This window comes from Trachurus japonicus, chromosome 22 (genome assembly GCF_045865225.1).
Source record: "Trachurus japonicus isolate A0001 chromosome 22, Traja_1.0".
Classification (NCBI taxonomy): Eukaryota; Metazoa; Chordata; class Actinopteri; order Carangiformes; family Carangidae; genus Trachurus; species Trachurus japonicus.
This window is the reverse complement of record NC_140928.1, coordinates 12,265,637-12,288,599: the sequence shown is the minus strand read 5'-3', so window position 1 is coordinate 12,288,599 and position 22,963 is coordinate 12,265,637. Positions and strand designations below refer to the sequence as shown.

Below are 22,963 nucleotides of genomic sequence, written 5' to 3'. Positions count from 1 at the left end.
TATCGCTTCACTCCTGAGGGGATAGAGAGAGGGGGGTGATGCTGCTGACATCCCGCGGAATAAAAGAAAGACAAAAGGCAAGGATAAACTAAAATAACTGTCCTGGGATGATGAATCATGGGCCAATTAAGGGTGCAATTATACTCCCTGTTCTTTTTTTGCCCCCCCCCCCCCTCCTCAAATCATCTTCTGGGTATGAATTTAACTTCAAATTTGTCCTGATAGGCTTGTGACAGTGGGTGGATGGAAGATGGATGATACACACAGACTCTGTATGAGACACAGGAGAGCATCAATTCACTAGTGCGTATTTTTTTCTCCCCACTCATTATTAGATTTTCCTACAACACTGACGGTCTCAGTAACAGAGTGTAAAGGAGCCTGAGGTTAAAGTCTTTAGAGAACCTCAGTGTTGTCCCAGGTCCTGCCTTAAAGCACTGTAGGAGTCTCTGAGGGCTAGTGGAAGAAATAGCTCTTGCTGTGAACACACATACACACACATCTCACATAAAGACTATGTCACATTTAGATTTGCACCATGTCTTTTCCAATTGCATGCATGCAGACTAATAGGATCAACAAGGCGGTGTAATTATCCTTATCTAGCCAGATGGCTTTTTCAATAAAGACAGCAGACAATCCTGAGGTTACGCAGGGACAAAGTCAAAGACGACCATGAATTATAAAGCAGCACAGTCAGTTCTCTGGAGATGGAGCCTCCTTTTTGCCTCTAGTCATGTCCAGCATTTAAATGGCAATAGGTATACTCATAAAAACATCAGTCCTCTCAATCCATTAATGCTTTAGATGCCCTTAGAAGAAAAGGAGAAAACAAAAACAACTGCAGTGGATACAAAAATAGACCAGGACAGTTTGTTGTGTTCATCGACCTTAATTAATATTTGTGCCGGGTGAAGTTTAGTGCTGCTGTGTGTTCGGTGCAGGACACCTCCAGGAGCGGCCGCAGGAAAGCAGACCTGTTGTTGATTCCACCACAGTGACACAGACTCGCACAGATATACCAACAAGGAAGCCCTCCAATGGGATCAGAGCTATAAATAACTCTACAGCAGCACTGCAACATTAGTGGGTGGATTAGGGCTGAATCGTCACTGCCTATTTATAAACCAAAATGCAGTCAAACCTCTGCATCGTGGATGATTCACAGTGAGTGCTGGATAGGTGGGATGAAACAGGATTTAGAGTGTGGATGTGGTATGCTGCTGGTCACAAATGTTTGCTTTTTTTTTCTCCCTTCACACTTTCTCTCCTGACAGCTCATTCAGCATTTGCCTATTTTGGGCATATATTTGACTTTAAATAATTCAGAGGATTTCATTCATTTTCTCTGTTCCAGGGAGTGACATGGTGTATTTCTAGCCTGCAGTGAAGCTCCACAGACCATGCCAAGCAGGCTCATGTCATAGGAGACTCATCCTGTTACTCAGCGTGCTGCTGACACCTAGAGGACGTTATCCTCCCTTCTTCCTGCACGAACATCTCAATATCCAAATACTGATCTTATTTGCCTTGAGTCACCCTAACTGGAAAAAAAAGAAAGAAAATATCTTATTATGCTTTTAGAGAAGAAAAAATATATACTTTGGCATGTGTTCAAACACTTCTTGATAAAAATGACATACAAAGCTACAAAACAAGCACAATCACCACTGAATTATTTAACCCAGCAAGACTATATCTTTATTTAGAAATCACATCAGAGAAAATCTTTCTGTGACCAATACAAGAAAACATTTTATTCAAACCTCCAATCAGGAAATATACAATAAGATAAATGTCAAAAGTCAATAAAATAACAATAATAATAGAGAAAAGCAAATAATAAAAACAGTTGGCCTATCAATAAAATGCTAAAAGTGAACAATATATGATAACTATATTCTGTCATGGCCATTGACTACGCTGCACTGACCTGGGAATATGGATGGTGTCAGTGTCCTGAATATATTAAAATTATTATTATTTTTTTTCTAGAAATAACAACTTGCATGTCTGTCTCACATGACCTTGTGAAGGCACGCAAAAACATTGACAGCGTTGCTTGTGAAGGCTGGACCATTCTGGTAACGCCTGCAGGCATCATTCACCCGCTGAAATGGCACAATGTTACACCAGGGCCATGAATCTGGGCAACAACCCAATCCAAAAATAACCTCAAATGTCATGAAAACTGAGATTTTGCTTTTCTTTTAAACATTTTTTACATTTTGAAATTTTCACTGACAATATAAAATAATGGCTCTGGCTTAGTCAGAGTCAGCCTTGACTTTGAAGACATATTACTCAATCAAAGCTTGTTCGGCTTTGCATCGTAATGAACAAGTCATCTTATGACCAAATGTGCACTAAGCCCAGGATTATAGAGAGAGAAAGGGTCACTATCCCAGGAGTTATTTGACCCTAGGGGTCAGCCTCAGCATTCAACTACTGGAATGAATTTACATGTGAAACAATTCAAAAAATCAGATTCAAGCTTGACTGAAACATATTTTTTGGTTTGTTGTCCTTTTCCAACATTGTGCTGCGTTATAAAAAAAATGTCTGTTTGCTGTATCTGTTTTGCTGTGGTTGAAGTTACTCCTTCGGGGGCTCTGTTAGTTTGTCACCCAGCTCATTTTGAATGCTTGTATTGACCCATCCTCTCATAATCCTGTCCTTAAGCCAGCAGGCAGCCAGAGAATGTCTCCATCATGCCTCAGACACATTCCTCCTCTGTCACATGGCTGGAAGGTACATGCTCCTGATAGATCACCGAAGTGACATGTTGCTCTTCACACGGCACACACACACACACAGGCACACGATCCATGGTATCAGATGCAGATTGGTAGAACTCAATAAAACTCTAGGAGTAATTCTACAATTTTCTTCTGTACAGGAGCTTGCTTCCATACTATGAACTGCAAGAATGGGACATTAAAGCCACCCTCTGTACATTTCAAAAAAATGTCATGTCAATCAAAATAAATGTGAGCCAAATCTAAAGAAAACTGCTACTATCATCATCATCGTCATCATCATCATCATCATCAAACACAACAATGAATACTTAAAATATGACATCAATCTGTGCGGTTCTTACGGTATCATTTGGATGAGAGCAGAGAGTTGAAACACAACTACATTCATTACACTTCTAGCAAATAAACAGTAACTGATACAGAAATAACAACTATTATTGTCTTAATTGTGTCCAGGGCTCACGACATGACAAAATACATCGAGACCAAGTTCACAACACAGAAGCACAAGCCCCAAGAAAGAAACATTTAGAGTGACGCTTCCACCGGTTCACTTGACACTGCAGTGTAGACTGGGCCGGTTGCTTTGCCCATGTGTGGATAATGAACAGACTCAACTCTACTGTCTCCAGTTATCTAAATAAACAAAACAACCAGGTGCTTTTTCTTTCTTTCTTTTTTTTTAAAAATGTGATTGACCATGTCTATTATCATGCATGTATTTAACTACCATACAAAAATGTGTGGAGCATGCCGTGTGTAGTGGTGATGAAAACTGTGTGTGACCGTGCATGAACACTTAAACACGTGAAGTTACAACTCCTAACATTGTAACAGTGTCCCCAGCTGTTCTGGGGAAGGGAAAAGAAGGAGGTGGGGGGTGGGAGTCTGAGGGCTGTACCCTGTGGTGACACATATACCAGGGAGTATTTTAGGGGGAAGGCTATTCAGCAGGAATAGATCCAGCAAACCAATCTTCTAATCAGCAGAGGTCTAGGGTCGTAGGCCAGAGACAGGGTGGGGGGTGTGTGGCGACGTGAAGGCAGACAGAGCTTCACTGACCACTGAGTCTGCAGGTGGTTTGTGTGCAGCACAGAGGCAAAAGGGATAAAGGAGAGGGAAAGGAGGACACAGGAGTGAGCCTTCCCACATGAATTAATCCAATGTTACGGGCTCATGAGTTGTCTGAAGGGACATGCTCCTCAAAGCCCTCACTCTCCCTAACCAGCGCCCTCTCCAGGATGACGCGTCCCTCCTTGTAGCGCTGACTGTCCTCGGTGGCAAACTCATAGATCCAGCCCAGCTTGCTGTTGCAGTTCTTGCAGCTGACGTCTCTCACCATGTGCCTGCCGGTGAGCATCACTCTGTCCTGAACCTCGCTGTACTGCAGGTTCACCACCTGCACAGTTGAGACAAGCATGCACACGTTTTCAAGCAGGGAATGAGATTCTGAATTTGTGCATCCTATCTTGATTAAGGAGACCACACCCCTCTCTTGCTTCTGTGGCTTTCTACCGTACCTTATTGAAGAGGAAAGCTCTGCCTGTGGCTCCAGTGAAACGTGTTGAGATGAGCTCCGACCGATTAGTCAGGATGGTGTCACAGTTGGCACAGGAGAAGAGGCGTGTTCCACCAATGTGGTCCAAGAAGATTCGTCCCATTGTCAAATCTCTCTCTGGGAGTGACTCAACTACGGCTAATGTAGGAGAAAACAGGACAGACAAACTATTTATTACTGCAAGTGAACTAAAAGCAGAACTCAAAAATAAACTGTGGATAAGCAATGGACAACACTATACCCTAGAGCCCTAGAGACTTTTCAGTCATTAGGATGCAAGAGGTGCTGCTTGGTTCCTTTCTTTTGCACTTTGCACATTATAGGTACATTTGTAATGTATATTTACATCAAAATGGAGTAGCTTGATACACCAAAACATTTGATAGCCAATTGCCAAACCTGATATTCTCGTTGGGTTGTTTTTATCAGTCTACATTTTCTCCCCAATTGATTTTCCAAAAACAAAGTTACAATCATGATGAATATCAACATTGCCATATATAAAACTACCCATGCACATGCAATACTTCATCTGTATTACTCCTTACCTACAAAAATACCACTGATATATTAGATATTTCAGTAACATTTGATTCTATTTTTCATGAAAACGTCAAGTAAAAGTCCTGTTTTACACTCAAATATTGTACAGACTGATTATTTAGTACTGTTCCTGTCTTACAAATGACATTTTTATCAGTGAATAGTGATGTTACACATGATTTCATGGCTGTTTTAGTCAGCCACAAATGCAGCAGTACTTTAAATGCCAAGCAGTCCAATTTGCACAATACCGACATTTTGAAGTGTTATCTCAATAAAACAAACACTGGGAGCTCAGGTTGGTATTTCCTGACTTGTATTCTGGGGTGTTGTTGTTACCTGGCTGTCGCTGCCACAGCTGCTCTGATTGCAACAAGTACTTTGTTTCTAGTGTCTGGTGGTTTGTCCTGAGTGCTGTTGACTACAGCAGCTTTGAATGGTGCTTAAAATAAAAAAGCCATTGTGACGAATACAGTCTGTTTTTGAAAAAAAAGGCTAGCGCTTTCTGATTCTGATTGACACAAAGAAACGCATTAGCTGGCTTTAATTGTGGTTGGGTGTAATTTGGCAGAGTGTCGTCGCTGTGACTTATGTGGAAGAAGAAAAGAGGAAGCTAACGTCAGGTTAGCCGCCGAGCTAACAGCGATAATGACAACTGGCTAGGAAGAGGAGAACAACAACACAACGGGACAGTTCAGCTCTGCTCCGACTGACGCCTTCCTACCGTCTCACTGTCGTTCAAGTGGCACGAAATGTCTCCACCAGCGACGATGTCACCGATATTAGAGGGATATTTTAGACACACATCTGTTGTTTTGTGCCCGTTGCAGTCGTCGTCGTCGTCGTGGCTTTGTTGTTCTTTTTCAGCTGTTCCTGTCTGCGCTGTGGCTCACACCGACTGTCAACATCCGGTCCAGGCGGTGCGTCCGCAAGCCACCAGGTGTCAGCAGAGCCGAGCTAAACCGGGCTAAAGATACAGTTTATAAAGAGGTCAAATACACCAACCAACTATGAGTATCTTTGATGACAGGTAAGGTGATCAGCCCTCGGCTCCACCATACTGTTACCTTACATTACACATCCTCCTGACTAATAATAATACAAAACACAGTAGGAGCACTACTTTTAACATATTCATTATAAGAAAATAAGCTTTTCTTCGACAGATCTCAATGTTGACCTTATAGTTAACCTAAATGGGACCTTACCCACACACCCATCAATCCAAATGTAGGCCTATTGCCTTTCCAGCTCTACCACAGTAGCTTACACCTTAGCCTACACATTAAATTTAAAAAGAAAGAAAGAAAGAAAGAAAGAATGAATAAGAAAGAAAATAAATAAATCATAACATGCCTAATGTGACCTATAATGTCCTGCCTTGTGTAGGACAGCACAGTTAATCCTTTGTCCCATGTCACACATATTGAAATGCCTCCTACATTTTGATTAGCTCATGGTTTGTTTTCTTTTCTTTTCTTTTTCTTTTTAATTAGCTCTAGCTCTGGACACCACTGCAAGACTTTTTATGTAATCTCACTAACTCTTTGTATGTGTCTTTTTGCAATGGTGAGTGTGTTTTGTATTGATTCAGTAAGGGACAGTGCATTTTATTTTTCAATATGAGATGAACGTTCTGGTACAGGACGGCTGGTAAGTGGCAAGTAGCTGGCTAGCCCAGCCTGTAAAGCTAGCAAGCTCTTGATGTTAATGTCTCACCCTTCTTTGGAAAAAAAAAACCCAAAGAGATTTAGCCTATGGTTTGTTGTTTCAGCTAGCACTATACCTGTCTGTCCTACATTAGCCAATAACTGTCTCAAGAGGGGATTATTGCTTGGAAAATAAATAGATTTCATGAATATTGCATGTTTTGGGGCTTTCTGTTGATGCTGATGCAACATTAGGATGAGTAGCCTAATGGTCATGGATATATTTAGAATATAAGGCCACTGGAGGTTTTTGTGGGCCCTACTGGGCTGTGGGCCCCCTGAACTGCCATCACCTTTCTCCCCTGTGCAACGGCCCTGGCTAAAAGTAAATTCATTGCATCAGTTGCACTTTAATTAGATGACAGAGAGAGCAGTCCCCTGTGACCAAACCCCTATTCTTGTGGTGTTAAGTCTGTTAATAATATAATCACAATAAGATGTTGGGTCACCAGAACACAGATGATGGAATGCATGAAAATGTCATAAACCCTTTAAAAACACATAAATTTAATCTGATAACTGAACCAGATCTAGATAAGTTGTTTACTCGTTGTACTTGTTTGATTCCAAGGGTCAGACTATCTGCAAAGCTGATCTAAGGACAAACCCATAAAGTAGGCTAGCCTATGTATTTAGCAAGCATAACACATCTCCAAAACCAATCCTGTTAGTCCAGTAATTTTAGGCCAAAAAAGAGCTCAACGTTAAACAAATTGCTGATTGATTTTGTATCCTCAACATGTCCTGAGTGAGGGAAAAAAACCCCCCCGAAGAATCCCATTAGGGGAAAGTTTCGAAAAACACCCAAACATATCCCATTTATATGCATATAAAAAAGATTTTTCACATGAATAGGGTAAAATTTTTAACCTTTAGATATCTCCATGAAAATTACTGAGTTGATTACTTACATTAAGACAAACAAAAAATGTATTACAAGTTTTTTGAAATTCTTTGTTAACATGAGCAAATTTGCATAAATCTGCATACATTTGCATAAATTGCACCGTTTTGATGGCACATGTATATGAAGTTGCTGTTGTGGTACCGGCATGAAAATTGGAATGAGTTGACTCCATCAGTCAACCGACAAGTTGACCACTTTAAATTTCAAGATGACTGCAATTTTTCAAGACAGCCACATCCTTAGTAGAGCAGGTATGACATGCTCCGTCTCTATTAATGCTCATGGGTAGCCTAAATTGGTTCCATTCCTTAAGTTTTTTAACTGTAATATGTTAACAAGATTGAACAAGACATTTTCACCTGCTCTACCCAATGTTTAGATCAGGTGCTGTATGTATGCAAATTAGCCATACGTAATTGGATTATGCACTGTTGGCTCATGTCATACCTGCTCTACTAAGGATGTGGCTGTCTTGAAAAATCAACCAAAACCCGGCCATAGCAGCGTATTTCAGTTTGTGCGAATCAGGGGATTTTACAGTCAACTTGAAATTTAAAGTGGTCAACTTGTTGGTTGACCGATGGAGTCAACTCATTCCAATTTCCATGCATGCATACCACCACAGCAACTTCATACATGTGCTGTCAAAACGGTGCGGTTTATGCAAATATATGCAGATTTATGCAAATTTGCTCATGTTAAAGAATTTCAAAAAAATTGTAATACATTTTTTGTTTGTCTTAATGTAAGTTTCATGGAGATATCTATAGGTTAAAAATTTTACCCTATTCATGTGAAAAAAAAAGTTTTATATGCGTATAAATGGGATATGTTTGGGTGTTTTTCGAAACTTTCCCCTAATGGGATTCTTCGGGGCTTTTTTTCCCTCACTCAGGACATGCTGAGGATACAAAATCAGTTGAGTTTGCTTCTGTTGCAATTTGTTTAACCTTTTCTCATAAAATGACTGGACTATGTCCAGTTTAACTGAATTGATGGTCGTTACCGTAATTCTTATGTAACCCTGGTGAAGGGTTAGCTGTTACATTCATCATCAGAGGTCTTCAATAAGGCACCTTCTCTAAATTAGAGAGCAGCACAGTAAACGGGACGAGTGCGTCAGTGCATGCAATGTTATTATTGCTAGTCTGATTAAGAGGGAGGGTATTTATGATTGTTTGAACATTTACACCCAAATGAGTTTTATTATGAAACAGAAATGTGCTCATTTCCCTGGAAAGTCACTTTGGCTACTATCACTGTGTCCACAAACTCTGTCCTTCTCCTTAATGATGGAACAGCAGCTTCAACATAAGTCAAATCTCACAGTTTTATCCCTTTTGGTTAAATATTAACGTGATATTTATGGTCAAAACCTAATTTTGATACTATGTTTTATACACAAACAATATGGAAGACAAACTAAAAACTGAAAATCTGGGGAACTGATCTCAACTGTATTGAAACAGTGTTAAAACTAAGATGTTAATTACTGATACACAGTGACATTTGGTTGTGTTTTTATATCTTGGGTATTATAAAGTGTTCTTACCTAATAGGCTATTGTTAAAATTCATAAACCAAAAGGTGAATTATGGATGATTCAGAGATACTGTGGTCCTGGCCATAAATGTGATTTAACATTTCGCTGACCTTGGTGTCCACCCTGTGCCTTGTTATGTATGACCTGTCATTTGGTTGATTGTTATCCAGATAAACTGATAAAATGAAGATATGTCTGAGAATAAAAGACAGAGTGAAAAAATATCAGAAGTGACCATTGTTTTTCCTCCTCCTCCTCCTTGCCTCTTCTTTTTTTTTCCTTTATAACTTTGCACTGTCATGAACTCTTTTCTTCCTCCACACCATTCACAGGTGCAGTGCATTCACAGTCACTGAGAGGTGGCGTCACTCTCTCTTTGAGGCTGAGGTGAAAAAAAAGAAGATTACACTCAAAGCTGTCAGTGAGGAAGACACTCAGAGTCTCACCACATCATGACGACTGGATCTGCTCTCCTGATTCTGCTGGCCCTGGTTGGGTCCTGCACTCTGCTCACAGGTAGATAATATAGAAGGATTTATTCACAATTTGTTGGACATATTGAAGTACAATGCAAAGCCTGTCTGTTTCTTTATAGGTTTGTCATGGTCATGGTCACACTGTTCATTGCCAGCACTTTACTTCAACAATATAATAGCAATTTTAAGCAGGATGCATGCAAATATTTTATAAATTTTTCATAGCATTCTAAAATGTTGTAAATGTCACTTAAATACATTTCTAAATGTTGATTAATGCATATTATTTGTCAATCTTTTGGAAACAATTTACATTAACACAACTGAGATGTTTATGAATGCTATTAAATAAATAAAGAGGGGTTTTTTTCTGTTGATGTACACAGCACATAGAGAATGTAAAGTGTCTGCACCACTGTGCTCAGAGGACTTTGGGCTGCAAATACAAAAAGAGCAAACTACAATGAACATTTATGACACCACAGTTTATTACACAGATTCCTGCAGTTAACAATAAGTGAAAGTGAATTCTTCACAATTCTGTTATTGTTTAACAAAACAACAGAATGAGCTGTTCCACTATTACTATTATTTTGAAAAGTGGAAAATGTCCCTTCTGTGAGACTATTTTGGTGCTGAGTTGATTTCTTTTGTTTGTTTCTTATATCATATTCAGATGCTGTCAACGTTGGCATAAAAGAACATGAACAGCCAAGTGAAGAATCAAATGAGGTACTGAGTATTCTTTGGTGTTTATTTAAATAAGAGTATGCATACATACTATGACAATGACAGTATGAGGTTTTGTATTTTTTTCACAGGCAGAAAACTACATGGCAGTACTTTGCTCGCCAATACCTGGCCCCTCGTCTCTGTCCACCTCAGGTAGGCAGATCTGCTCCTCTGACTCATTTGTTGGATTAACTTTATTAATCAAATTATTTAAACCAAATTATCTTAAGAAATATTGTCCAGTGTTGTATCATAACATTGTTGAACACTGATTTCCCTTGTTTTTCTACCATTAGTTGATGCTCTCAGACCTGCTGATATCTCAGCTGTTTACACTCTGGGGATGCCACTGTCACACAGGTAAGAACTGAGGATAACATGCATCAACAACACATGCAGCGAACTGTCTCTAATTACATGTGTGTCTTCATTATCAGGGATGAAACATCCAGAGTGGCCAGTAGGCTGACTGGTAGGTCTATGAATTCTGCACTCACTCACCCGTCAGTCTTTCTATGGTCAAGTTGCTAGAATAAGTAGTATAATCTAAAATACCCTAAAATAGCTTCTACTCTTCCTTCTTCTTGTTGTATTGTTGCAGGGTTATTAGATAGAAGATGAAGTCTCATCCTTTTAGGAAGATTTGTTGAAAAGCAGAGAAATTGAGCACTTTTGCTGAATTTTGTTTTCTAATTTCATCCTCAGGCTCAGTCATTGGTTTTCTTGTTTGATGGCTCTGTTGCTTATTAACTCTGAGAGGATTTCGGTTAAAATTCAAGCCCATGTCACAGTAAACACCAGATAAAGCGGACAAAGCACAACGGTGAATAAGTTCTGTTAGCAATTATCTCATAGTTTAGTCAGGTTTATCTCCAAGGATATGACAGTGGGCCATAAACATACAGGTTGTTAACCCTCATCTCAGACAAAATTAAGCAAACCATCTTTTGTACAACACCGATGAACTCATAATGTAAGAAAATCCCACTGTGTGGTTGTGTTGTATCCGGTAATAATGTTTGTTAAAATTGTGCCTGTGTGTCTGTAATAGAGTTACTGTCCATGTTCAATCCCAACGTGATTGCTCATCATGTGGACCAGACCTCAATGCAGCCCAGGTAAAACACACACACAGAGATACATGTGACACACACATGTACAATCCCACATGCGTATTGAGATTGTCTTACTTGTGTTAAATGAGAATGTGTGTGTTGCAGGAGTCTGTTGGAGGAAGCCGAGGCCCTGTCTCTGTCTGTGTCTCAGGTGCATTAACCCTCTCAATGTTTTATCAGAAATGACGTTGATATGAGTGATATATTGACAGACCTTTACAGCTCTGTCAATATTTGTGAAGAAGTGTCTTCAACCAGCATTTCCTCAATTTTAGCTCCACAAAAAACATATGCCTTGTCATTCCTAGGCCAAACAAGATGGTGGTAGTGACAGATAAACAGTAATCTGATATTTGTCTGTTGTCATCATCTGTTCTTTTAGGTCTCTGACTGGAAGTTTGTGCTGCTGCTTGTCCCAACAGACTCAATGTGTGCCTGCTCACCGCATGTAAGATTTCCTCATAATTGTCCTATTACACATGCTGAGTTTAGCAAAGGATGATAAGAGTATGTCACTGTTACTTTATGTTTCAGGTCGCTGCAGATGTTACAGCTGTTGTCCAGGATGTGGAAGCAGCTCTGAAGATATTACAGAAAGGGGTAGGTACTGTACATTTTATCAATTAGAATTTAAATGAATAAAATGGGAAAGAATACTAATCCTCTCAGTTTGTATTTACAGTTGCATCGTGTCTTAGTCCACGTCACAGTGTGGAGCACACATCATCAGCAGGAAAAGTGAGTGTGTTCATTTGTATCCTGTTGTGTTATGGTGTTGCTGGTTGTAAAATGCACATGATGTCCCTTTTACACAGTGATGTGCTTCACTTTTATTTTCTCTACTAGGTGTGGGTGCATGAGAGATGGAGGCATAAACCAACGCCTACATAAAGCAACTCTGCTAAAAACACTGCAGGTAAAAAAAGAAAAGAAAAAAAAGAGGTTATTTTTGTGCTCGTAGCTCATGTGCATCTGAACTACATTTGGTTGTTTACATTATCTTTCAACTATACATTGATGGTGTCTTCAGGACTCTCTGAGTCAAGTGCTGGAAAATCCAAGATGGCACAGCGAAAGTGCAGACTTCTCTGCCATGCTCCAACCGGCCCCAGTTATCCTTGAACCCAACACAGACTCTGTGAGTAAAAAAAAGCAACTTCCACATTCCATTACGCAACAATTGTGTAGCAAACAACTGTAAAATATGCCTTCTCTTCCTTCCAGTGAAATTGCATAAAAGTCCCATAAATGGCTAATGTGTAACTACCCTGTGTTTCTTTATTTTTTTAAGGATAATTCACAATCAGAATTAAACCAACTGGCTGTTCAGCTATGGACAAACATGGTATGTTCATTTTGCACGTGTTTGCTGTAGACAGCGTTGATCTACTTTCTGCTTTGACACTGAAGTTGAACTTGTGTTGGAGTTGTAAAATGAGCCAACAGGGAGTCACCATGATCCCTCAAAATAAAATCTGAGATGGAACAACGATTACAGTGGACGTTTGTAACTCTGACAAGAGACTAGATAAGAGTAATGTAAAGATTATCTTGATGGTATTATCTGTGTGATGGCTTTCTCCAGCGTGGTTCACTCTGCATGTATGAACTCACGCGTTGTGCAATCAGTACTGTTAGCTGGCACCTGGCAGTATGATTATTGGCTGTGTAGAATGGCCCCATGTGAACCCTAAAATCTTGACCAATCATCAATTTTCCTCCTCCAGCTTCAACCAATTACAGGTCAGACAAAGGTCATGGACAACGATGTCATTGCCATTCCTTGCCCTACCCAGGTGAGGCTTGCTCTTATGCAGAGTCATGATAGTATAATGAGTTGTCTTCTAACCTTGATGCAAAAAAGTCAAAAATACAAATTAACTACATATTCTGCAGCAGAACTCATTTTACAAGACTCCAAATAACAATGAAGACATTACATATAAGATTTAAATCTGATACTGATACTATCTTTAACACTGTGATTTGCTTCTTTTCCACTCTTATCTCAGGAACAACCCTTCTTACGTACACAGAGAAATTCCCCCACCGTCAGAGAAAAGACAGTTTACAGTGAAGCCTCTGCACTCACAGAATCTGTAAGTCTTTCAGCACAGCTTCAATGACATTACAACATGTACAGTAAAACCTACTGAAGTGTACTATGTGTGTATGTGTTGTCAGGTTACGGGCACCGAGATACCTTGCACAGACCGCAGTCCATCTCCCGCTCCACCAACATCTGGTAAAAAAGAAAAAGAAAAAAAAAATTTTTTTTGGTCCTTCAATTTCTGCTCATATGTATTTCTGAAAAGTATTGCCATTGACTTTACTCTATTTCCTGCGTAGTTCATGAGCTCAGACCTGGCGACATTAAGGTGGTGGCAGCAGTAGGTGACTCTCTGACAGTGAGTGTTTCCATCGTCCTCCTCTATTTACAAATACAATTTACACCACTTCTGAAAAGTTATATTTCTCAATCTCTGTAAAAATACAGATATGTAGAAAGACATTTATGCACACTATTTACAGTCTAAAGAACAGGACAGCAGGATCAGGGGTCAGATGCTCATTGGGGCCTAGGACGTCTGGATTAGAGCCTCTATATGCAGTGACATGTTTCATGTTGGACATTCAAACTACTCAAAGAAATTATAAATGACAAGGAAAAAAATACATAGAGATACAAATTGGCACAACTATGCAAACTGACTATAGATAAGAACAACAAGTAATTGTTTGTCTTGTGTGATAATCAATAATTATAAGGGGCTTTAAACTTGAGTTTTACACAATTCTTTTTCACAAAATAACTCCTGCTGTTCACGTGTTGCCAGTGTCATACGACTGATGTTTTCTGCAGGCAGGCAATGGTGTTGGTGCAAAGGCAGATAACCTACTGATGGTGATCACTGAATACAGGGGACTGTCATGGAGGTAAGACATTGAGATGAAGTACACTTCCCACAGGGAATGACTTCCAGAAATATGATTCTGTGAGCTGTATTTTAAACTAACAAGCTCTTTGTGTCATTTTCAGCATTGGTGGTGATGAAAATATCACCACTGTGACCACTCTGCCAAGTATGTGTGACTTTTATGTAATATCAAATCAAGTGACAGTGATCAGAAAACACTTACTTGAGATTTATTTTATGTCCATCTTTGGCCAACGAAGCATTACACTTGATAAACATCTATATTACAGTATCTTATCACTGACATTTAAGGCCTGACTGTCTGGACGAAGGTTAACAGTCTCAGACAACTTTGATCATCATGATTATGGTTTAATCTTTAAAAGATTTTTCGGTAACACTTAATAATAAGTACACACTATTAAGCATTAGTTAAGCATTAATAAATACTGAATTCTTCATTTATAACACATTAATACTCATTAGTATGTAGTTTATAAATACAGTTAGTGCTTATTAAACATGTTTAACTGTGTTTATAAACTACATACTAATGCGTATTCATGTGTTATAAATGATGAATTCAGTATTTAATGCTTAACTAATGATTAATAGTGTGTACCTATTATACAGTGTTAACAACTTATCTCACAGTTATGAGGTAAAATTCACAAATTAACCATAAGCTGTGATGATAACTATAGGAATGGAAAAATCAAGAACATGAGATGAAAAAATGTCCCAAACAACTTGAAGTTCTACTTATTCTGTAAAAAAAAATCTAATTTAATCCTGATTCAAGATTTAGACTTACTGGTGTTTTCCAGGGGACCTAAGATTCATTTAGCATCTATTGATCAACTGATAGTTTGTAAGAATTAGAAAGTGTATGATGCCATCTGTTACAATATATGAACATTGTGCACAGTCTTGTTCATCAGTTCAATCTCTGCTTTAATGTTGCTGACTTTCTCTGTTACTGTGGTTTACAGACATCCTGAAGGAGTTCAACTCCAACCTGACTGGCTTTTCACAGGGAGTAGGTGACGAGAGCAAACCTCAGGCCTTTCTCAACCAGGCTGTAGCAGGAGCTAAGAGTGGGTCAGTGATGCTCTTTACTTATATTACCTTCCTTTGAGTCTTTTCAATAAAACATCAGAATAACTCTGTCAACAAACCTTTTTTCCTCAGAGATATGGTGCGACAGGTGCGCGTCCTAGTGGACAAAATGAAAACTGACGCGGTAAGGCAGTAAACTGCAGTAGAGAGACACAAATAAAATGTGCTTTCATGTAATAAACTAAGCATTTGCCTCTTATCTTCTTTACAGCGCATTGATTTCCATAATGACTGGAAAGTGATCACCATGTTTATTGGAGGAAATGACATCTGTGACTTCTGCACAGACAGCGTGAGCATATTCTTTTTTATCAAGATTTTTTTTTCTTTCCCATGAGTGTTGAAATGTCTCAGATCAGACAAGATCATCCAAAACTGTATAAGCAATTTGTTTTCATTATTAGCTAATCTGCTGATTGTTTCATCAATTAGGTGTTAGGTGTCAATACAGTGTGAGAAAACAGTGACAAACAGCCATGGCAATATCACTATCAATATGAAGCCATATTTATATGCAAATTGGTTGTGTTCTATCAATAGTCCAAAAATATCATCAAAGATTGAAAAAGGTACAAATATTATGTATTTGAGACGCAACAGTAGTGTTATTCCTCACTAACTCAAATGAAAAAAATCAATATCAACAGAGTTGCTGATTGATTTTTTCCTCTCTCAGTCAGCTAATGAATTAATTGACTGATTGTTTGAGCATAGGCTCCATCTCATGCCTTGTTGTCTCATTGAGAAACATTTTTTCAACAGGCTTTCTTCTCGCCCAGGAATGTGGTCGAGCGTATCCGCCAAGCTCTGGACATACTGCACAGTGAGGTGTGTTTTCATCTCCTCGCACCAAGCCCACACAAACACACACAGCCTCACTGCATGTCAGCAATTTCACAGTCATAATTCAAAACACAGGCAGCCTATAAAAGTAGTGTTTTGAATTACCCAGGTCCCTCGTGCCATTGTCAATCTGGTGGAGCTGTTAAACATTGTTCCACTGCGTGGCCTGCACAATGATAAGTCTCTGGGCTGCCCCACCTGGTTTGTGAGGTTCGTCCCTTTTGTATACAACATAAACAGTTTTGTCCAAAAGAAAAAAAATGTAATCAAATCTAATCACCATTTAACAGTTTTGATGTTTGTATTTCAGATTAATTTGCCCCTGCATACTGAAGCCCAGAGAGGGATCCTCTGAACTCCAGAGGGTCAATGACTTCAACAGAGCATATCAGGTACAAAGAAAATAAAGCTAAATTCTTTCAATGAGTGCAGTGCTCAGCTGTTTATCTGTTTACATTTAGTTTTTTGCCTTTTCTTCCAGCGCGCTATGAGACAGCTAATTGACTCTGGCCGTTACGAGACACACAATAACTTCACTGTGGTACTGCAGCCGTTCTTCAGGGAGGTTTTCCTTCCCATGTTGGAGGTGAGAGCTGACACACTTCAAAACATGAAATATTCCCACCCAGTTCCACCTTTGTTTATTTAAGTTTTTCTTTCAAATTTTTTTTTAAATAGGATGGCCGACCTGATCGTTCTTACTTTTCACCGGACTGTTTCCATCTCAGCCAGAGAGCTCACACTCAGATGGCTCGTGCTCTTTGGAACAACATGGTAGGAGGATTAAGTTTATTAAAGAGTCTTTCCAATAACCAGCATACATGGTTTTTATTTATTTTATAATGATATTAAATTAAATACTGATGTCATGATCTCCCAGTTAGAGCCAGTGGGCAACAAGACCTATACACAAGACTTCACAGCAGGCATTGATTTGAAGTGTCCCTCTGAGGTAACTTTATTGATATTATACATTACTATTTATTACAATCATTCTAGTGTATTCAAGTTTATATTTTATTTCATTTCTTTATTAGACCAACCCATTCTTCAGGACCGCTGTCAACAGTAACTACACCTTTTCAGGCCCTCCACCCACCACTGCTCCTGCTACTGTAGGTCATGGAGTTTATGCATGATGCCAATTAGTATATTATGGCAATAAATGCCTAAAATATGCCCCTGTCATTCTTTAGAACTGGGGAAGTGACTTTTCCTGCACTAACACTGCTCCATCCAACTCTGTGCCTACGTCAGGTAAGCACTCTAGGTGCTGCTCAGGCACAGTAAGCCCAAAAATATAGTCAAAAACAGGGGTTAGATGTACAATGTGTTCATGTTTATCTTTTGTCAGCTCACAGGATAAGGCCAGCAGACATCAAGGTAGTGGCTGCTCTGGGAGACTCTATAACTGTAAGTTTGAACACCACAATGTGACCAGATACTCTCATAAAAATATCTTGACTAAAGCCACATTGACCAAAGGCTCCCCCAAGCTCTCAGTTGTTTCTCTCAGAATTCTTTTTGATGGTTGTTGGAGAGCACTGTCTGCAATATCTTAAAGCCAAAATGTTGTCTTTTGCTTTTGCTGTATTCTGGTAGATGTCTTGTAAAGCACTTTTCTGTTTTGTAAAGTGTCAGATAAAGAATGGATTAATTGGCTGTATTATCGTTACATCTTTTTATGCTACTGGCAGGCTAAATATAATTTTCAACATCATTGTAATCTCTTCCAAAGCCAGCATCCATTGATGGATTAACAATGCTATGTTAAATTAATAAAAAAAAGAGAGAGCAACATTTATTCAATGAGAGAGAAACATACGAAATGTGTCGAGCAATGGCTAGATAATATCACCTTTTTCTGCATGCAGGCAGGGTTTGGTGCAAAGGCAAAAAACCTGCTGGAGCTAAGAACTGAGTACAGAGGGGTGTCATGGAGGTGAGAGACTGCGTCTAAAGATTATACACAACAAATGCCATTCATGTTGCATTGTCAACATTCAATTCATTGTATTTTGTCTTTTTAATTAAACAAGCATTGGAGGAGACAAAAACCTTGGGACTGTCACAACATTACCCAGTAAGCCTCAGTTTCTATTATGCACCCTTCTTGAAGTGTAATGCACACTAAGACCACTAGATGTCAGAGTTGCACCATAACAAAACAAATTTCCTCTGTGCAGTGATGATATCCCTACTTGTTTTTCTTTGTACCAGATATCCTTAAGAAGTTCAATCCTAACATTAAAGGAGTGTCAAAGGGACGGGGGAAATGGCAGACTGGCTTCAACATGGCTGTATCAGGGGCTAAAGTTTCGTGAGTTTTAACGTTTCATATCAGGGCTAACAGGATTAAATGGTTTGCGTTCAAGTATTTTGTTAATTCATGAATATGCCTCATTTTGCACAGAGGAATCCCCGGGCAGGTCCGACGTCTGATTGATACCATTAAAAATGACACTGTGAGTTTAAGAAATTGAATGTCAATATATTCCAATGCAATGCAATTTCATGAGCACAAATTCTGTAGAAATATTGTGCATGATAAACAAGAAAATGTTCTTTGTCCCATCTCTCTCTCTCTGTCTCCCTGATTCTTTCTGCATCCATTTCATGGATATAGTCAGTGGATTTCCAGAATGACTGGAAGCTGGTGACCCTCTTCATTGGAGGCAATGACCTGTGTCAGTACTGCAACGACCGGGTGAGCTGCTTTAAGAGGCTGTCACAGGAAATACAGGATGATCCGACGGATGAAGGACACTTTCAAAGCACTCCCTTTAAGTAAATCTCCTAGCACAGGACAGTGGTTAAACATCCTGCAGTGGTTGTGCGATGCCCCGTGTTGTGTAGAGCTGTCTCATGATATCACTCTCCAAATGGGACTAAGCACTGGAGCAGAATAATCAAGCTTTGTGAGCAGCCCTCCCTTAATTGTTTTATTGTTTCAGAGTGAGATGAGAGCAGACATGGTTTCTTTTCAATGAGCACATTCACTGTCACTCTGCCCCCTCCAACACAAAACACCTCCCCCCATCTATCTGAGCCTCTGTCTGCCTTAAACAAGCACACAGGGCACAGTGACAGGCCTTGTTCTCTAAGAGGCATAAACAACACAGAAGTCAACCCAGACTCTCTTCATCCTGTCTCTGTCTCACTCTCTCCTTCTTCTTTCTCATTTTGCCTCCAAACCTCTCCCCTCCGCCTCCTTCTTTTCTTTGCTCTCTCCCTCCATTACTCTGCGTACTCCACTCTTTTAATGTTTTGTGCTTTGAAGCAGAATATCAAAGGCCAACATCAATTTAAGATGAGCCCTGAGACTGATAGTGACAGCTTAGGGTTAGTTGTTGCGTGTGCACTCATACATGTTGCATGACGTCGGCTCTTTTGGATGAAATGTGCTTTTTTTCCCCCCAAATGTGTCTTGATTGCCCTGCTTTTTACTGACCACAACAAAAACAGGCGTAAGTAGGCTTATGCGTACATGTGTTCACTATGAATTAATCAAAAGGTTTGTACATTGTGTTTCCCAAAACTGCAGGCCTCTTTGTCACCTCAGAACTACAGCCATCATATGATGACAAGCCTGGACATGTTGTACAAAGAGGTAAAGAGCTGTAAGCTTAACTTTATCATGCAATAAATACCATATTCCAAGAAATCCTACACTGAAACTGCAGGTTCACGTTTCATCTGTACTGAAAGGGATTAATGCTGAATTGTGAATTCTTTGAAACTCTTTCTTTTGGCAGCTTCCCAGGACGATAGTTAACGTCTTGGAGATCCTGGAGATTGAAGGTCTTCGCAGGATCAAAAGAGATAGTCTTGGGTGCAATGTGTTACAAAAGTACGCTCATTGATCCACTCATGCCAAAGCAATTCCACGTGAAGCGAGAGCACTGACTCACGGACCAATGGTCCTCTGAGTCATCAGCACTGGTCTTGATATTGATCTTATACCTTGTCAATCGAGAAAAGAAATGTGCAGCATTTTACCATTTAAGAAAGGACTGTGCAGTAGGTTGCATTGTGCAACAAGCAGTGATGATTCAAAATTTATGAAAGGATTTTATTCTCAAAAATCAGCTGTTAATCTTCACCTTTGATCCTCAGGTATGTCTGCCCGTGCTTCTTGTTGCCAGGAGAAGATTCCCCAGAGCTGGCTGAAGTGAAACGGATCAATCGAGAACTACAGGTTAATTGACAAAAACAGTGAGCGCTAAATGTGTCGATGACACAGGATCCTCAACGTTAAGCTGCAATAACGTCAGCATGTTGTGTTCTTGCTTTCAGTTGGAGACAGAAAAACTGGTGTATGGCGGCCGCTATGATGACAGAGAGGACTTTGCTGTGGTCGTGCAGCCCTTTTTTCAAAACTCTGTTGTTCCTTTGAATGCTGTAAGTTATCCCCCCCGCAAGCGCCATCACTCTCCACTCTCAGTGTACAGACACATATACTGTATTATTTCCTCTCCAGGATGCCAGACCAGACGCTACCTACTTCTCTGAAGACTGTTTCCACTTCAGTGAACGGGGACATGCTGACATGGCTACAGCTCTGTGGAATAACATGGTGAGTCTGGCGAGGCAGGATGGTGAAAGGCTAATTGACCCGGACAGTGGAAGGTTTTGGGATGGTCTAAATTACCATGTCTCACAGCAGTTTAGTCATGGACTGAGGAAAGATGTATTTCTGTTTTATCTCTAGTTTGAGCCAGTGGGTAAAAAGCAGACGTTCAACAATTTCACAAATGCCAGAAATAACATCAAATGCCCCACTGAGGTAAGAATTCTGCCACAGAGCACCCTTCACGTGCTGCTGCTGACCCAGTTGTGATTTTTGTCTGTACAATTTGTGCATGATGGTTCTGCATGCAAGTGGATTTGACTTAGTTTATTCTATGTTCCAGGAGCATCCATACATCTTCACAAGGGTAAACAGCTTTCCCAGTTCACCCCCCACCACCACCACCACTACCACCACAACCACCACTGCATCCACAGTCCTGCCTCCCACCCCTGGTAGTTCGGACACTGTGCCGGTATGGCTGGCTGCTGTGCTGGCAGTTCTTGGTCTTCTGATTGGCTGGGGTGTCACCTGGCTCCTCCTCTCCTGCAGAGCCAGGAGAAGCAAGAGGACAATGATGGCTGCAGAGGAGATGAATGGCACTACGCTTTAAAGTGCTACTTACTGTACTTTTGTGAAGAACTATTTAAGGAAAAAAAACATAAAACATAATTTAAAACTGTGGAAAGCACATTGTTTGTGGTGATAAGGCAGTTTATTATAATAAGACATGAGACAAGCCCGCCTGCTATGTCTAGACAAGATAATTATTGCCCAAGCACCACAGAAAATATGACTGTATGCAAAGATGGAAAAAGTAACAAGTAAAATGGTAAATAAGATAATTTAATGAAGTCTTCGATTCGATTAAATACAAATGTAATAATTTTTGTTAGTTGTTTTTAGTGCTCAAAGAAGATGTTCCCCTTCACATTTTTATACCACAGTTGCATTAACCTGGAAGGTGTATTTAAATGTTGTAGCTGGTCTAACAACTGACTTAATGAAACAATAGAATCCCCTACCATTATGAATCAACCACCGGAGGCTCTCTGCTGTTTTATATTTAATGTATATATATGATGCAAAATGGAGTAACATACATGAATGAAATATATTTAATACTCTTTAAAGATGTAAATGCAGTACACTTTGAGTAAGTAAGTGTGTTGTAATTTTATACAATGACAAATGAAAAACAAAAACTGTATAATTAAGGATTTTTTTTAAATTTATTTTTCTAATAACCTCAATACCTCTGATTGTATCTTTGTTGTTGTTGTTTTTTGGAATAAATAATTTGCCGTAATGGAACTAAATTGTAGGTTTAGTATGGCTGCTCATATTCAGACAGTCATACATTAACTTGCCCTGGGCTGTTGATCATCAGCATTACAACTTAATAGTATTTATTTTCAGATACATGTGAAAGGCAGAATGTCACCATATTGTGTACTCATGCACAAGTTCCTCTGCTGGGAGCAGAGCACACATCATCTGACATTTATTAACTTTATCAGCACTGATAAAACATTAAAGTGGTTATTTTATGACCTCCTCCCTGTGATGAAAGACACCGATCGCTTCTGATAGTATGAACATACAACAGAGAGAGTCCTACATTTATACCTATTTTCACTTTCTCTTTATAAAACATACGGCAGAGGTACACTTTAAACTAAAATGAGCTCCAATTGGAACAGCTATGAAATTCTTTTACATTTCATTTTACATTTTATGCATTAGTAGCCTAATCTACTTAAAAGCCTACACAGTGGCCATACTAACTACAGCCGTTTATGATGGCTACAATGTTTTGGTTTTCAGAGAGACAGCTATGATTTAGCACTACTGTCACAGTTAGGTTTGAAGTTGTAGACTGCATTAAAAGAGGGGTTTCTATGGGAATGGCTAGTGTGACGTCACGAGTCACTTCTCCTGCTGCTAACGTATACAGCAATGCATGTTCTATGTATTTATTTATTTTAATGTTTATTTTGCAGGGACGATACATACAACATTGCCACAAAGAATGAAAAATGTGATGCATACAAGACGTCTAGCTTCAGCTAATTTGCAGTCTTTGTCCCTGGTCAGGCTAAAGAAGGATAAAAGATACTGAATACCGTTACAATAAGTGCAATAATACAAATACAGTGAATAATACA

The 22,963-nt window shown here is 39.5% G+C and overlaps 2 protein-coding genes across 2 annotated transcripts; one reads left to right on the top strand and one right to left on the bottom strand.

The window, feature by feature from the left end:
* Positions 1–1,675: 1,675 nt before the first annotated feature.
* LOC146963635 (protein yippee-like 5) lies at positions 1,676–5,738 on the bottom strand. Its single transcript, XM_085768486.1, has 3 exons — positions 5,588–5,738; positions 4,283–4,458; positions 1,676–4,161 (listed from the first exon to the last, which is right to left on the bottom strand). The coding sequence occupies exons 2-3, from the start codon at positions 4,421–4,423 to the stop codon at positions 3,937–3,939; spliced, it is 366 nt and encodes a 121-aa protein (XP_085624612.1). The 5' UTR covers positions 4,424–4,458; positions 5,588–5,738; the 3' UTR covers positions 1,676–3,936.
* A 3,736-nt stretch (positions 5,739–9,474) lies between these two features.
* On the top strand, positions 9,475–22,620 carry LOC146963634 (phospholipase B1, membrane-associated-like). The gene is made up of 43 exons (XM_085768017.1): positions 9,475–9,538; positions 10,175–10,230; positions 10,320–10,383; positions 10,527–10,590; positions 10,668–10,702; positions 11,282–11,348; positions 11,451–11,496; positions 11,728–11,793; positions 11,880–11,945; positions 12,028–12,083; positions 12,192–12,261; positions 12,376–12,483; positions 12,637–12,690; positions 13,073–13,141; positions 13,358–13,444; positions 13,530–13,590; positions 13,695–13,753; positions 14,209–14,282; positions 14,386–14,429; positions 15,256–15,364; positions 15,455–15,506; positions 15,594–15,674; positions 16,145–16,210; positions 16,335–16,435; positions 16,536–16,617; positions 16,707–16,811; positions 16,904–16,999; positions 17,106–17,177; positions 17,263–17,340; positions 17,422–17,482; positions 17,580–17,638; positions 18,100–18,167; positions 18,265–18,308; positions 18,446–18,545; positions 18,639–18,690; positions 18,852–18,932; positions 19,770–19,835; positions 19,981–20,075; positions 20,342–20,423; positions 20,522–20,626; positions 20,706–20,801; positions 20,937–21,011; positions 21,139–22,620. Exons 1-43 carry the CDS (start codon positions 9,475–9,477, stop codon positions 21,406–21,408), a joined length of 3,306 nt encoding a protein of 1,101 aa, XP_085624143.1. The 3' UTR covers positions 21,409–22,620.
* The last annotated feature ends 343 nt before the right edge of the window (positions 22,621–22,963 follow it).

Excerpts from the sequence above, each read along its gene's own strand:
- LOC146963635 (XM_085768486.1), bottom strand. The coding sequence starts at position 4,423 with ATGGGACGAATCTTCTTGGACCACATTGGTGGAACACGCCTCTTCTCC. Across the intron at positions 4,162-4,282 it reads GAGCTTTCCTCTTCAATAAG|GTGGTGAACCTGCAGTACAG; the intron begins GTACGGTAGAAA and ends TCAACTGTGCAG.
- LOC146963634 (XM_085768017.1), top strand. The coding sequence starts at position 9,475 with ATGACGACTGGATCTGCTCTCCTGATTCTGCTGGCCCTGGTTGGGTCC. Across the intron at positions 9,539-10,174 it reads GTCCTGCACTCTGCTCACAG|ATGCTGTCAACGTTGGCATA; the intron begins GTAGATAATATA and ends TATCATATTCAG. Across the intron at positions 12,084-12,191 it reads ACACATCATCAGCAGGAAAA|GTGTGGGTGCATGAGAGATG; the intron begins GTGAGTGTGTTC and ends TTTCTCTACTAG.